The 16,591-nt window shown below is 42.3% G+C and overlaps 1 protein-coding gene across 2 annotated transcripts in view; it reads right to left on the reverse strand.

Annotated features, from left to right (window-relative positions):
• Positions 1-16,591, reverse strand: part of tle5 (TLE family member 5, transcriptional modulator) — a 49,023-nt gene that overhangs the window by 13,843 nt on the left and 18,589 nt on the right. For both annotated transcript variants that reach the window (XM_074668187.1, XM_074668186.1), the window contains exons 2-4: positions 12,698-12,786; positions 8,602-8,665; positions 2,200-2,244 (exon numbers count right to left, since the gene is read on the reverse strand). In XM_074668187.1, the coding sequence (XP_074524288.1) occupies positions 2,200-2,244; positions 8,602-8,665; positions 12,698-12,786 (198 nt within the window). The remainder of the gene's footprint in view (positions 1-2,199; positions 2,245-8,601; positions 8,666-12,697; positions 12,787-16,591) is intronic.

Consider the following 16,591-nt stretch of genomic DNA (forward strand, 5'->3'; position numbering starts at 1 on the left):
TGTGAAATAGCAGTGAGTGGACAGAAGAGATCAGCAAGTGGACAGATATTAGGTGGACAGACGTTTTTAGCAGAGAGACCTCTAGTGTGTACCCAGAGAGAAAACACAACTCTCACTCGATGCTCATGACTGCATTATCCGTGGACACATCAGACTGTGACAGACCAGGATGTAAACATTGTTTCATAATATTCCCAAATTTTACTTTGGTCATAAAATCTGTTTCTGTTAATCATAATTTATAGGTTCACTCATTATTTACTATTGAGTCCATGTTTGGTCAGACCTCAGTCCCAAACCAACTTTTTCATTAAATAAACAAAGTCAAATCTGGATTTTGTTTGCAGTCAAACCTTGTTAACTGAGGTTGGATAAAGAATATACATTTAATTACACATACGCAGACGTTGTTAGTGTTACAGAGTAAAGTGTGACCCTGTTAACTGGTGACTCTGAAAGTCACCGGTTAAAGTTGCAGTTGCATTTGAAAAGGGTTTATTACATTATGATAATATATTATCATTACATTAGTGGTTAATTTGGTCTCAAAATAATATTGTCAAGAATATTGTTTATAAACAATAATTGTGGGACAATATAAAGTCTGGCAAAATTATTTAATGGACCACACCTAATTAAAAAAAAATCATATTTTGACCTGTTTGAGTTGAGTTGTTAAACTTCAGTCAATGTGATCATGCTCCAATATTGCAACGTCAGTGTTGAAAGACTTTACTTTCCCGCTCTAGTTCACGGAGCACAGAGTGAGCTATAACTGATATTACAACAGCTGAAAAATGAAGCCCCACCGTGCGCCTGGATTTTGAACACAGCCTCAGGTGGCATCATTCAAATGTCTCTCAACACTCCCAAAGTGATGGGAGATTATCTCTGCAATTCACACCTGACAATCAGTGAGCTGCAGGTGTGCAGCAGTGGAATGAGGTTGGGAATGCACAGCTGTGACTGCATCAACAGAGTAACAAAGCGAAAGGAGTTACTTTGAATGCTCAAGGTTCAGCAGGAAAAAGCATTTTTTTATTTGTGCGTGTGTGTGCATAGATGATGATAACTGACTGACAGCTGGAACACCTCCAAGGTTTTGGAGGCCATGAAGTGCTCCCTCAGTGAATCATGAGCAGGAATAACAACCAAGAGTGATGAGGGACCAGGATGAAGGACAGAAAGACCTTACGCCTTTGTCCACTCACGGAGTAAAAACTAGCAGCTCTGACTTTTCTATGTTACTGTTAACAGTCCAGAACTGATCAGTTCTGGTGTTTCATTTATGATTATAAAACTGTTGGGGCTAAATACTTCATTCTGATTGGTCAATAGCATAGACTGTGTATCAAACTGATGTAGCATCCATAACTTCACCCATTTGTTTCTGATACAGAGTTTTAAAACAGGGGCCAATTAAGGACGCGGTCACACTGGCCAACCGTGCCTTGCCAAAGCACGCTTCAGCCCTAAAGCACGTTTTGAATGGCCAGTGTGACCGCAACTGTCCCGTGCTCAAGCACCATTCGCTTTCTTGCTTTGGCACGCTTTGGAGAGGTGGGCTTCAGCACGGTTTACTTCATGCACCAGCACAAGCATGTGGACAGCGCGTGTGATCCTTGACGTATGATCACCGCGAGCGCATCTCTCGACAATCAATTTAAACAAAGCAGGGGTGTTAGAGGGGTGTTTTGGGCGAAAACGACTTACTATAAGTCAAAATGTCTCTTAAGTTGTAGCAGTGCTCTCTGTGTCTCATTGTGCTGACTCTGATGAGATCACACTTCATGTAAACAGATGCTTCACGATAACATAGGTGGACCGTGCGCGAGTCTGATACCCGCTAAAGTCTGGTTCATATTGGAGTAGTGTGACCACTGGGCGTACTCTCCCAGTTGTAACAAAAAATATTAACAGCTTTTTTTAGTATCTCCTTTTTCATAGCACATTGAAGAGAACATTGCTTGGTGCAAAACTAATAGTGAGTTGTGTGGGTAAGGAAAGGAAGGCTTACAAAGACCTGCAGAAATCCTGCTTGTTGTCAAAACCAAACCATTACTTTTTTGTGACCTCACCCTAAAAGGATCAGGTGAATATATTGCATCGTCATTTGCTACAATATAAGTCTTGTCAACCCAGTCTAATTTGAAATGAGATCAGAGGAGTTTTTTTTTTCTGAAGGAGAGGTTAACTCACCTGTTTGTGCATCTCAATATTGAGCCCGTAGGACATCTCGTAGTACTGGAAAGGGAGCAAAGGGGAGACAAAGAAAAAGATTCAAAAACACAGGAATCAGTGATTCTCTCTGCACACATTCAACTATACGACTCTGGGAGTGTGAGTCAGACATTTGGATCAGAATGGTTTAATTATTGTGCAGAGCTGTTATTTAATACAACATGGTGTGTCTTAATTGGTGTTTTAAAAAAAACACTATGATGTCTCAGATGACAAAAAAAAATTGGTTGCATTTTACAGAGCTCTTCACTGGATCAGCAGGAGAGACCTTTGTTTTGGCACACTGGAATATTGGGAGCATATGAAGCAAAAATTTTAAGTAATAAAATCCCAGGTTGATTTCCTGATTTGAAAAAAGGGCTGCTGAAAGGACCTTCACCCAGCACGACACATGTCCAACATCCTAATGACTCCCAAGATCCTAGATCAACCAACAAATTTCCACCACTAACACGACGGCATGATGCACACAAAGAGAAGAGGAAGTACTGTTACAAAGAGTAAAAGGAGCAGACAGAAAAGGAGAGACAGTAGAAAGAGCCTCTGTTGTTTGTGTGTGTGTGTGTGTGTGTGTGTGTGTGTGTGTGTGTGTGTGTGTGTGTGTGTGTGTGTGTGTGTGTGTGTGTGTGTGTGTGTGTGTGTGTGTGTGTGTTCAGTGTTAATGAGAGGGCCACCCTCTAGGCGTCAACCCTGTTAATCACCCACTCTGTCTGCAGGGGGACTGGCTCTGTCACTGGAAAACAAACAACACACAGAACCCTCACAGAAATGCATGCGTGTGCATGCACACACACACACACACACACACACACACGCACACTCTCACACTCTCACACACACACACACACACACACACACACACACACACACACACACACACACACACACACACACACACACACACACACACACACGTCTCTTGCTTTGTTGCACTTGCATGCACACATCATTGTTTTCTGTACGAGCACATACTGGCAGTGTCTTGCAAGTGAAAGAAAGTGCGCACACACACACACACACACACACACACACACACACACACACACACACACACAACACACACACACACACACACACACACACACACACACACACACACACACACACACACACACACACACACACACACACACACACACACACACACCTTTTTCTGTAGCTGCAGAAGCTCCCTAAAGTAATTACAGCACTGGGGAAATGGAGGTGCCGCCGCTGGCTGGGAGAGTGGGGCAACCTGATATGCTATTAGAGAAGTGTGCGTGTGTGTGCGTGTGTGTGTGTGTGTGTGTGTGTGTGTGTGTGTGTGTGTGTGTGTGTGTTGGGGGGGCATCTGCGAGTGTGTGGGGGAAATACAAGGCTGGGCCTGCCACTGACAGAGTGGAAGTGCAATTGAAAGCCTGTGCATGTACAGTAGGTGCAGAGAGTGTGTGTGTGCGTGTGTGTGCGTGTGTGTGTGCATGAGAACTGCATGTATAAGAAAAAATGAGTGTGTGCATGCATGTGTACGAGTGAGTGAGTGAAAAGGGAGCCATATTGCATGATAGTTGTATTACACCGCATCATTTGTGATAAATTTGAGGGTTTCAGTTGAGGAAATCCATTTTTATTCCAGATGGAAATATGAAAGTGTGATGCTTCGTCGAGAGGCAATTAACTATTTAATCATAAACAAAGAGAATGCTGGTTTACACTCATTTGCTTAAGAATCACAACCAAAAGAAATACTAAAAGAGCAAACAAAATGAATGGAATGAATGAAATGCACAGGACATTGTCTTTGTGTTTATAATGAGTAGTGTCAGTATGGTCACTTTGCCTTCACTGAACCTTGCAACTGAACTGGTCACAAAAGCAGCTTGTAGTCACTCTCATAAAGACAACCACAACACCTTTATTCAGAAGTTGCCCATCACTTCTTTTTTTTACACTTTGTGCTCTGACAGATTTTGAAAAAGCTTTGTCTGAACCGGCCTATTATTGACAGAAAAATAACACTATACTCCAGATTTAGTTGAGAGTTTTAGCAGCTGTGAGGACTGCAGGAGCAGCATTTTAAGCTGCAAGTCCCACTGTTCACTTTCATAAGAGAGTGTTTGAAAAACCATGACTTTTACAATAAAAATGCTCAATCTTATCTATACGCAATCCTTTGTGCTGCCCTAGCTATGAGAAGACAGGAAACCCCACAGCACAACGTAAGATAATCATGGTTGACTGCGTATATTACAGTTTACCACTGGGAATTGGTGGACAAGAGTATTCATTTAGCCCCAGCATCCAGTGACTATCATCTCCCAACCATAAAGGGGTGGGCGAGTGTACATTGTGGCATCACATGCAAAAACATTATCCAAGAAATCTCTGGGAAGTAGGGCTGCAACTACCGAATATTTTAGTATTCGAGTATTCTACTGAAAATTCCATCGATTAATCGGATAAAATACATTTTTTGTTTATTTAAAGAGCAGTTATTTTTCAAATGAATTTTTTTCTCTTTATTTTCTGATACAGCATGTCAATAAGAGCACTTGCTTTGGTAGCTCCAAAATTTGTAAACACATTTTGACACATTTTTTGTGCCTTGTACATCTCATCAAATGTTGCAGACCCAAATGGCACCCGTTTCGTAGAATGACCCATTAGTCTCCAAACTCCAGAAAAGAAGCTAGATTTGTTGCTATATGTTTTGTATAAGAGGTAGCTTGAGGGGTCTGAAAACTCTCTTAATATGGCCTCGGCTCTATTTGAAATACCACTTTTTGATCTTTTTAAAAATTAAACGATTCCTCGAGGCGGAGAAAATTACTCAAGTAATTTTTGTAATCGAGTACCTCGAATCCTTCGAGGAATCGTTTCAGCTCTACTAGGAAGACTTTACATCATACGATGGCTTTACGTTTCTTTTAGTGTCAGAACATGACTGCTCATTTCTGGACAGGAAACAAAGCAAAGAATATAAAGAAACACTCCTGATTAGTAGTCGAGAAAGGGAGCACTGTTGAAAAAAGAAAAAAACAGGTGCAGGGTGCAGTAGTGTGCTACAAATACCAGACACTAATGAGAACTCTTCATCAACTGCTCTTTTCTTTCTGATGATAAAAGAAGCCTGGAGGCTAACACACATGCTTTTGGACATTTACCCGACCATCAAAGAAATACCAGAACTCTGGTAATGAAGGAAGCTTGTGTATTCTGGATCATTTGAGGTAATTAATACACAAGTAAATGAAAGTAAAATGAATATAATAGCCTGTTTTATATTTGTTTCATCTTTTTCTACTGTATCCTTTTACATGTTTTGCTTATTTGTCACAGTGTGTGATTTTGTGTGTGTGTACATCTGCCAGCCAGTGACTGAATGGTTGTGTGTGTGTGTGTGTGTGTGTGTGTGTGTAGGCACTCACACCAGCCTGAAACAAACAGAGAGAACGTGTATGCGAGTGCGTGTGTTTGTGTGTGCCTGCTGGCTGGCTGATGGTGGGGAGAGCAGTGCGGCGGCACAGATTAGATGAGATTAAAGCCAGTCAGAGGATCAATTAGAGGCAAAACATCAGACGGCTACACAGCCACGGCCAGCAACAATGAGATTAGCCCTGAGGTGGAGCAGAGAGCGGGCGTCTGTGTGTGTGTGAGTGTGTATGTGTGGAGAGAGGGAGAGAGATGGGTTGGACAGGGAGGAAATGAAAGTGCAGAGAGGAATAACACATATAGAGTATTTCCTTTAGAAACAAAGAGATTAACAAGGACAGTTTCAAACAGTCTCACTCATGGTTTCTCAGCTCTAAATTGCCGGGTGGGCAGCTTTACATCACAATTGTTAATACCGTCTGCAACTGTTCTGAACCAATTCACACATTTTAAATGCCTGTTCTTATGCCTTATTTAGTTCTTTCAAGTATTTCTCCCCGCTGTGTGGATACAATAGATAAAGGTGTGCCTCCTAGTTTGTTAAACCAAACAACATTGCAATTAACGACTCAAATTCACTTCATACAGTGGCACCCTTACTCCTTATGAAACATCAATTTGAGCCTCAAATAACCGTTTCCTGCTGAGTAAATTGTTGCTAAGGTTTGATGAGAAAACTTAATGATTAAGTGTCAGAAATCATCACATTTATGTTAACAAGAGATGTTGACTGACAGCACGGAAGATGGAGACCCCCAGTCATGCTTCAACAGAACAACCCAAGGCTTTGTTTGCCCATCCCTCCAACCAGAACGTCTGCTTTTAAGGGAGACTTTTGAGAGCTTGCTGACTCCAAGACTTTGTGTTAAAGCGAGTGGCATCTAGGGATGGGTACCTCTCACATTTAAAATGATAGGGTACTAGGCCTGCACAATATATCGTTTGAACATCGCCATCGCAATATGCACATGCGCAATAGTCACATCGCGCATGTGATGTGACTATCGCATTTCCCCCATTTATTGGAGAAATGGAAAAAAAGCAACTGAAATTGAAACCTATTCTATTTTGTACAGAGACATGGCCTCCTGGATCACTTTCATATACAGCAATCTTCATCATTCACAGATAAACCCCCTTAGCCTGGATTTAACGGTATTACAGGAATACAATGGTGTCATTATGAGTCAACCAAATTCTTCCCAAACAGAGCTATTCAAGTCATCTGGTGAAAATTATTATTTTTTTAATATCGCAATAAATACTGCAATATATCGCAACCCCCTAAAAAATCGCAATCTCAGTTTTTTCCAATATCGTGCAGCCCTATACGGTACAGATGCCCGGTACCTGGAAATTTGTATCCTTACTCAATGGTACCAATTTTTGGAACTTTTTGTGTATATGTGGTCAAAAATATGAATTTGTGAAATAACAAAATATACATTTTTTTCAATTTAACACATTTATTCCTTAGTATATCCTTGCAATGCTGTGTTCATGTCCAGTATGGAAAATCACCTACTCTTCCACTCCCTCACAGTCACAAGGATGCATTTAGGTACCTAACATGGTATCTTTTGATTTTACGTGAATCAGTACCCAGTACTTTTGACAGAATTCAGTCAGTACCTGTAAAAGTACCTAATTTAGCACCCATCCCTGGTGGCATCTGTCTTTTCCCAATTGCATTTTCATTTGTTAGTTAAATCCAGCCATCGATCCTTCAGCAGAGCCAGGTTGAAGTGGCAGCAAACTAACAAGTTGACTGAGACATCCCTCACCCAAGCAATTTTTCTAGCCCCTCAATTGGGGTTTTCAAGGCACTCCCAGGACAGAGAGCATTTACAATCCCTCCAGTGGGCTCTTGGTCTACCCTGGGGTCTTCTTCCAGTTGGACATGCCCAGAAAACCTCCAGAGGGAGCCGGCCAAAAGGCGTCCAAATGTAATGCCTCAACTGGCTTTTTTCAATCCAAAGGAGTCGCAGCTCTACTTGAAGCTTCGCCCCAGTTGTCAGAACTTGTTACCCTTCCTCTCAGGCTGAGCCCACTCTCTTTAGCCTCTTGTATCAGTGATCTCAGTCTCTTGGTTTCTACTCGGAGCTCATGACCAAAGGCGAAGGTTGGGACATTGACTGACTGCTAAATCAAAAGCTTTGCCTGGAGGCTCAGCTCCCTCTTCACCATGACAGTGTGGTGCAGTACAACATCCACATTACTGCAGATGCTACACCTGCCAATCATATGATCCGTCTAAGCTACACTCTTTAATGATACCCAGAGATACCTGAGTACTGGTACTTTAATGTTGATAAAATTTTATTTCCTCAGTAGGTGTGGAACACAACAACTTTATTAAACACTTTTTGTTTCTGCAAGAAATCTGATATGTTCCCTTGAATGTGGTCTCTGTTTTTAACTTGTTCAGATGACGACAAGGCCAGTTTTTGTTTAAAACCACTGAGCCTAACAAGTGTTTTATTTGTTTTAATTCACGATGAGTTGGCTTTGATTGAAGATATAATTCCGAGATTGTCATCCCAATTTGTTAACACTTTGGTTTCACTTCAAACAACTCGTACTAATGAACAGCTTGCATTTCCTACCCAGATGGTCAGATGTTGAGTTTTGAAGCTGCGCTTCTAGACGTCAGCATTTTTTTGTTGTGTACAACATTTTGAGTCCATTGAACAGATGGCCAAACTTTTTTTAGATCCAAGTTGTAATGCACCAGAATTACCTTTAAGAGAAATTTTACAAATGAGAACAAAAAAAGGGACAACAGAAAGCCACTGTGCTACTGACAGACAGTAGTTGTTGAAGGGGAACAAGGAAAGGAAGCGAGAAAAAACCACAACTGTTAATTATAATTTTCTTACAGTGTGTTGTTTTAGGCAACCAAAAGGAATTTAAAAAAGAAAACACTGGTCACAGATAAACAGCTTCACTCACCATGATATAATGGCGCTGCATCTCTGACTTCTCACTGGCCAACTTGTCACACTCAAGCTTCAAACTGTGAAGAGAGAGAAAGAAAGAGAAGGAGAGGGAAGAATGAGGAGAAGAAGAAGAAGAAGAAGAAGAGGAAGAAAAGAGAAGAAGAAGAAGAAGAAGAAGAAGAAGAAGAAGAAGAGAAAAGAGCATTGAGTCAGATCTTGTTAGACAGCCTGACAGTCCTTTTTCTAAAGTGCTGACACCATGTGACTTCTTCCCCCTTCATCATCATTACCTCCACTTTCACCGACGGCACTGTCATCACTTTCACCCTCACTCCAGCCCTCATCAGTGCCTCCAACCTTCATCATCATCATCCACGGCATTTCCATTGTCATCATCTCTGCTCCTATTACCATCTTTATCATCATCACTGCAGCAGCCATCATGTTCACCTTTTGGTAGTCAGTGGAAGAGTCAGACAAGGTGTTGACTGACAGGAAGGCGTTGAAGTCATCCCTGAACTTCAGATATGCACCAAAATGTCTGCCTTCTAAATCAGAGGAGGCAGTGCAGTGAAAAATCTAAATATAGCGTTGGAGCTTTTCCCGTGACCCAGTCTGTGAGACAGCTATTAGCCGAAATCATGTCAGTGTTGATGTCACGCGAGGCGACAGGACAAAGGAGGCCGCGTCAACAAGTCACCCTGATAGTCGAATGGAAAAGACAGAGAGGATGAAAAAAAGAAAGAGAGCTCCCCTCCCTGCGTTTGATTGAAGCAGCCAGTTACATCTTGTCGTCTCAGGAGGCATCATCCGATGTGAGGACTGGATAAGGCTCAGATCAAATAAAGATATGCACAGGCACACGGTGGATAGTTTCAGATTTAGGATAAGTCGGAAACCTGTTTGATGGTGTGTGTATATTTATGCTGGGATGTTCTTTGTCGGCTGTCTGCAGGAATGACAGCTCGATTACAGCGCCAGCTGAATCTTCATTGCTGTTAGTCTTAACTGGCAGACTGAACGCAGTGTTACACTGGGAGAATAATGTCAGCATACTCACAGTAATGTGCCTTTCCTACAATTTAAACAGCACTTGTACTAGTAGGGGATTCTAGGGTTGACTGCTGGTGCTTATTATTGCATTAAAACTAAAGATGGGGATTGAAACCTGGTTCTTTTGAAAACCTCCACCCACATCTCTAAAAACCTAAAACTGTTGTCTCTGTATCATCCAGTTGTCTGGAATCACTCTAGATGTCCAGGGTTAACTGTGATCATATGCGACTGTGTCACAATTTAGCTCTCTTACCTCTCCTACAAAGTCGTACATTTATTTTGGTGCCTAAAGGCTGTGGTATGCTTTCTGTGCAATCGTGACACGTGGAAATCGGACGCACAAGATCCGCACGAGAGAACGCGTGAAGCGTTTATGCTTTTCAACACCCCGCACAGCGTCCGTTGGTGTCTGTTTCCAAACTGCAGGGGGCAGTGTATCACAAACATATGTCTACCAGACTACTAAGCAAGAGTCGAAGAAGTTTGCCTTTGTTTACATCATAACACATCTGTCCTGGAGATTTTTCCAAATTATGTTAACCGATTTCTTTTCTCTGCCGAGATTGGCCACAATTTCACGCCACAAATTACTCGGTTATCATGGTGATCTCAGTGTGAAGAGTCATACTGATGCCTGTATTTCTGCACTTCGACTACTAGTAGATCCCATTCTTCCTTCATCTTGTCCGCGCATCTCCATCCGGCAGGTTAGAAATTTTGGAGTGTGAAAGGGACTGTGCGAGGGGGCATAGGTGTGAAACTCACGTACGTCATTCATCCGCACATAGCTGCGCTACCCCACGGAGGCGTCAAGCATAAATCAGCCTTAACTTCTCGTCATGCTTGTACCGCTCTCTGAAAATGAATAAATCAAAATGAAAGTAGGAGTCTGCACGACTACTTTTCTTACTCTGCAGTTTAGAAGAAGTTCAAATAATGAGCTTACCAAATTGCACAGCTCAATTGTTGAGAGGCAGGCACCCTATAGCTGTTGGCTTAAAACCTGTCCCATTTTCAATATGGCTCCTTTCTATGAATTGCTTCATAACTCCATTACAGAAACAGACGGGCGACGTCAAGGAGGCTATGTTTATTTATTGTACAGTTTCTGGCTGGAACAGGACGGAGCAGCACAAGGGGAAGCTAACAGCTGGGATCAAAGTTCTATCAGCTCTATTGTCTTAGTGGATCTGGTGGAACTTGTCAGCAACAGTTATGACATTTTGACCAATAAAAATCAATTATTTCAAGAGGCTACTTTTGTTGTAGCTAACTGCCTGTCATAATGTATTAATTTAATTCTCTACTGATTTAAAATTCTTGTTGCATACTGAAACTAAAACACCAAGTAGGTGAGCAAATAATCCAAAAAAGGATTAATAAGTCAAAAAATCTAACCAACTGGTAACCACTGAAAGACTTCACATCAAACCATTTTGGTAAAAATTTGAGTTCTAAATGCAGAGTCCTGTGCAGTCCACCTTACAGAATGATCATAGTTGTATCTACCTTGACATGGAACAGATATCAAACCTGCTCAGCAGTCATGGGGGGTGGGGGATTCTTCTTCGTTGGGGGTGAGTAGTTTCTTTCTGCCTCCAATCCTATTTGTGTATGAGCAGCCTCCACTTATCCAAAACGCTCCCCTTCCCTCCTACATAGAACCCTTCCTGCTATCCCCATGTACATGCGTAGGTAGGTAGTGTGGTGGGTTGTCATGACGACAGGCCTCCCTGCTGCCAGCCTACCTGGGATTGGCTTTGCGCCTCCTCTGATTGGTGCTCAGCAGCCCCCGGGCTTGCACCGCTGCTCTCAAACGACACTTTGATGGAGTTTTATTGCCGAATCTTCCGTCTCTAAATCGCTCCTGCTGTCATCTTTATTTTGATTTATGTATTCCCTGATCTATTTATGCATGTGAGCGAGGGGAGGGGAGAAGAGGTGGGAGAGGAGGAGGAGGGAGGCGGGAAGAGGAAGACAGCGACAGTTACAATGCTCACTACTGTACCCAGGGGAGCGCCTGTGGTACATTTGCCTTTTAAAGACTTCAGCAACAGACAAGCACAGCGCAGCAGCAGCGAGCTACAAAGCCTCTAGAGTCAATAGACACTGTATGCATGTTCTGTACGCTCACACAAAAAAGGTTTTCTTTCAACTGCGCCCTGGCTCTCTGAAGAGGGTTAAACGGTGCTGCTCACCGTTATGGGAATTACAAAAACCAAAGGCGGGGAAGGAGACGTGCAGGGTGTTATGGCTGCTTCAGATTCCTCCACAAACAAGAATGATCAGACCAGAGCAGGGAGTCTGCCCACAATTTGCAGGGCTTTCATCTGCCTTCACCCGACTCTGTTTGCAGCAGAGGAAAGCCTCTGGAAGGTTCTAGGAGAGCAGGTACAGAGTAACAAACCAACCTCCTCAGGAAGGAAGGCAGGCTTCAAAGACTCCACTTTCACAAAGAGAGGATCTCGTTCTGAGATGCAGACCCTGTGGCGTCCCCTCTCTTTATAACTGCTATCAAACAGATCCGCACAGGTCGGACCATGTACTCTGGAAGTGCCTCAGACTTCTGGCACTGTAGCAGTATTTAAGCTGTAAAGGAAGATCAATATCCCAGGATAAACAAGATTGATTTCAGCATGAGCGAAGAAACAGTGATTCCTCAGCGTGCAGAGTGACGGCAGAGTCAAGGAACAACAGGACACTGGAAGAAGTTTCTGTTTTTAACAGCTGACTACAGAGAAGTTCATCGAGTCCCAAAATTCTGAATACAATTCTAAAACTTGTACATGTGAAATTAATTTAAAGGCCATCCACTTTCTCTAGCCAAATATGAGGTTTCAGGTTCTTGGAGCTACCTTGCTGTGACACTGCTGTTTCACAACATAGCTCCTACTTCGTTTAATAAGAAAGCACTAAGACATACACGTTAAGCCTGAAGATATTTTCCTTATTTCAAAGAGCTGCAGTAATCAGCCGGTGGTATTCAGCTGCTTCTTCTTTGTATCTGTGCACATTTGTGTGTCTGTCTGCATGTTGCGCGCGTTGGTTCGCACCTGTGGTATTGTGCTTGGAGGAACTGGAATTCATCCTTGATCCTGTCGCAGGAGTCAGAGGTTGTAAATTTCAGCTGCTGCGATGAAGCCTGTCAAAGAGAAAACACACCAAAGAGAAAAATGTGAGAAGCAGGTTTACAAAGACAGAGATCAGGTTGAGAGAAAGGAGAAGAAAACAGGTTTCAATATGGCAGTCCAACAACATTTTGAAGAAATTGCCACATGCCAGACACAAAACTCTGTGTATGCACAACAGGGTTATCTTGCTGAGAAATTCTGAGCAGGCTGTCATGGTTAAAGAAATTAATATTACTGTAGGGCAACTGGTTGAGTTGTTGCTGATTCCTTTGATTTGGTGAAACAGTTTATCTATAGCTAAAGAGCTTCTAAAATTATCTCACTGAACAGATACCTGACAGTGTTGAAAAAATTATGATGACCCAGTACATATCTCGTATTTCGTATCTTGGTATCTTGAGTATTGCCAGGATCTAACTTATACTTTTACATCCGTCAGAAATTATGGGGACTTTGTCTTTGTCTTGCAAAGCAAACCGAATATTTATAAAAAAATCCTGGATCCAGATGGTGATCCAGATCACTTCCAAAATATAATCACTTCTTCCTTATCTCATTTTGAAAATTTCCAGAAAATTTCATGAAGATCGGTTTGTAACTTTTTGAGCTAAGTTGTTCACAGACAAACGGGCAAACTTTCAAACATAACGTCCTTGGCGGAGGTAAAAAGGTCAAGAGGTAAACTACCTGCATAAATGTAACCTTTGATGAAGAGAACAAACAAAGATACATTACATCCAGGTATGAACTGTTTAGTGTCACAAATGGAAAAATAAATCAGTTCACAGCTACAGAATTTCAAAGTTAGTTTTTAAAATAAGAACTCTTCACAGATTTGTCCTTCCAGGTCAATACTCAGCAGAATGCTCCTTTAAAAAAAGAAACTCCTCTTTTCACTTCATGGTAAGGTAAAAACATTGCAACACCAGTTTTATTTATCATTGTTCACCCTATACTGTATGTGTTTGCAAGTGGAAGAAGGCTAGGACTATTGAACAGTATTTTGGCTTAAAAAGCTCTTCCCTTGTCAGAATTAGTCGTTCATTCAGTAATTTGCACTACCGTACTCTTAATGTTTAATAAAAAGCATTCTGGATAAAACAGAGCTCTGAATTCCACCCGTGTGAAGTCATAAAGCCTCGGTCTGGGCCCCGTACAGGAAGCTACATCATCGTTCTCTCAAATAGCCTGGATTCTGCTATTAGCCCTCATTGTAATTCTGCCCACACTACATTCCCCAGGCAGCCACAGACGGCCTGGTTGTGTGTTAGAGCACAGCAAGCATCAAACCCAAATAGGGACAAAATCTCATTATTTCTCAGCAGGCTGCATAATGGGTCAGGTGGGAAGAGGGATCGACATTTTCCCACTATGATTGAGCGGGCGTAAAAAACCATCAGAAATCTGATTGCAGCACTTACGGGAAGCTAGCCCGCTGCTGTTAGGAATGACCTGTCGCTTTGTAGCCTGCTCCCCACGGTATGAGGCTCAGTTTTACTTTTAACTATAAACAGGCTGCTCCAGAGTCACGGAGGCATGGCCAGAGACCAACTAACAACAATCACTTCCGTTTTTAGAAACAGACTCACATGTCCCTATAAAGAATTACTTTTATTTTATGGCTCAGTAGGCCTCTCTGTGATAGAACATGATTCATGATTTTGGGACAACTCCTATAAAACATGTAAACCCTTGAAATCATGCATTAATTGGCACTGGTGATAACAGAAGCATGAAGACTGAGTAAGAAAGACAGAACAGGTCAGAGTAGACTGACCCCTGCCAACACTCGTTTCAATGTCACGAGAAGCGCTGACGCTATCATAGAACATGCAGAAACCTGGATCTACACAAACCGCTGCTCAGAGACACAGGTTCCAACTGTAACCAAAAACAACCTTTTCCATTTTCTCTCCAGCCACTGTGGTCCGACCAAAGTCAGCAAACAACAGCTTGGCTCTATGAGTCTGTGTGTGTGTGTGTGTGTGTGTGTGTGTGCCCACAGGTTAGCTACTGTGCCTGAGGGTATAGCTGTTGGCCTAGATCTGATTTCTTCACTGTGTAGCGCAGTATGCAAACGTTTAAAACACCAAAGTTTCAGTCGGTCAACAGCCCCAGGTGGGACATCCTGCTCCATGGGGTATACACTAAAGACTGGCAAAATAGGACAAAGACAAAAGACAGCAAGAAACAGACATTTTCTAAACACAAGAAACAAAGAAATTGAGAACAGACAATTGCTACAAGAGTACATCCACCAATACAGAGACACGAGAAATGTAAAGCTGATATTGGCGTTAAATATATTACCTTTAAATTTTAAAATTCAGCATTTTTCTTTTCAGGCCAAATAAGAGAAGTTGAAGGCTACTGAGACTTGGCAACTTTGTCTAAATAACTTGACAGAGGATGTGCATGTTGTGTTTGGATGTATGATGGACAGTGTTTCTAAAGTACAAGTTGTTTTCACACATGCACTAAATCTTTACATATCTTCAGGTCGGGCTGCAAGTGTAAACAAAAAAAGTCAAAATTGTCACTCTGACTTTTTCCAGAACTCTTCCAGCCACCTCTTTACTGTAATATTAGCAAAACTCAGGGAGCTAATGTGAGAAAATTCACCACATGTGATTATATTTATACAGTCAGGGGTTTGATCCCAAATCCTGCTGTCTGAGTGCTGAAATATTCTGGGCAAGAAAGACCCTTAACCCTTAAAGCTCTTCTGGGGGCTGTGCAAGTGGTGTATGAATGGGAATGAATACTGATTGATTTACATAGCAGTCTACGTCATCATCAATGTGTGTGGATGTGAATTTGGGCTATGAGGAACAATGTGTGAACAAACAACTTTGGAAAATTTTAGGGCAGAGATCCTAAAAATTTCCAGGATTATCAAGGAGTGTGTAGGTAAAAATATATCAACCTTGTACATTTCTGAGGCATGTATAGCTGTTAAGGCAGAAGAAATTCACAACTTAAGTTTGACGGTTTATGCTTGACGTGTCCATGAGGTCCACACGACTTCTTGCAGATGAATGATGTCATTTTAGCAGCCTCAACCCCATACCGCGATCCTTTTTAAGTAGAAAATTTCCACATCGCGCACCTCTGAAATTTTCTAACTTCCTAGTGGAGACACGCAGACAAACCACAGCTACTAGTGTTCAAAGTACAAAGATACTGGCATTCATATGATTCATTATGTAGAGATCACCATGATAACTGTGTGGTGAGCAATTCTTGGTGTAAAATTGCTGCCAAACTTGGCAGAGGAGAGGAACTGGTAGACATGCGTTTGGGATACACTGCCCCCTGGAGTTTGGGAACAGATGCCGCAAAGAGTGTTAAAAGGTATAAAAGCCACATGTGTACTCTCATGCTAATTCCAAGTATAATACAGCCTTCAGGTTCTTAGGGCGCAGCCACACTGGCAGTCGGATCATATAACTCTGGATGATGACACACCGCACAAATCAACCTCTCCTCTGTCTTTTGGCGGGTAAGGGCTGCAGCAGGTGGTTGGAGCAGCACACGTCATCTAATCAATGACCTCGGGGGGAATGTCATTGCTGATTGGCTGCCACAGCACAGCGTCACGCGAATTTGCATCGAAAGTTCAATATTTTCAACTTGAGTGTACAGGCGTTTGATGCCCCAAACGCGCTGGACGCTCCTTATGCGCCGCGCCGAACGCGTCCGACCACCGCCCAGGGTGAATCTATGTCCAAACACGTCTTTGCATTGACTTTGTATGTAATCTTCACACTCGCCTTTGCGAATTCGCGTCCGGTGTGGCAAAACACCCCCGCTTTG

This window comes from Halichoeres trimaculatus, unplaced genomic scaffold, assembly GCF_033239565.1.
Source record: "Halichoeres trimaculatus isolate MK-OKI-2021-1 unplaced genomic scaffold, fHalTri1.1 fHalTri1_scaffold_4, whole genome shotgun sequence".
In the NCBI taxonomy this organism is placed as follows: Eukaryota; Metazoa; Chordata; class Actinopteri; order Labriformes; family Labridae; genus Halichoeres; species Halichoeres trimaculatus.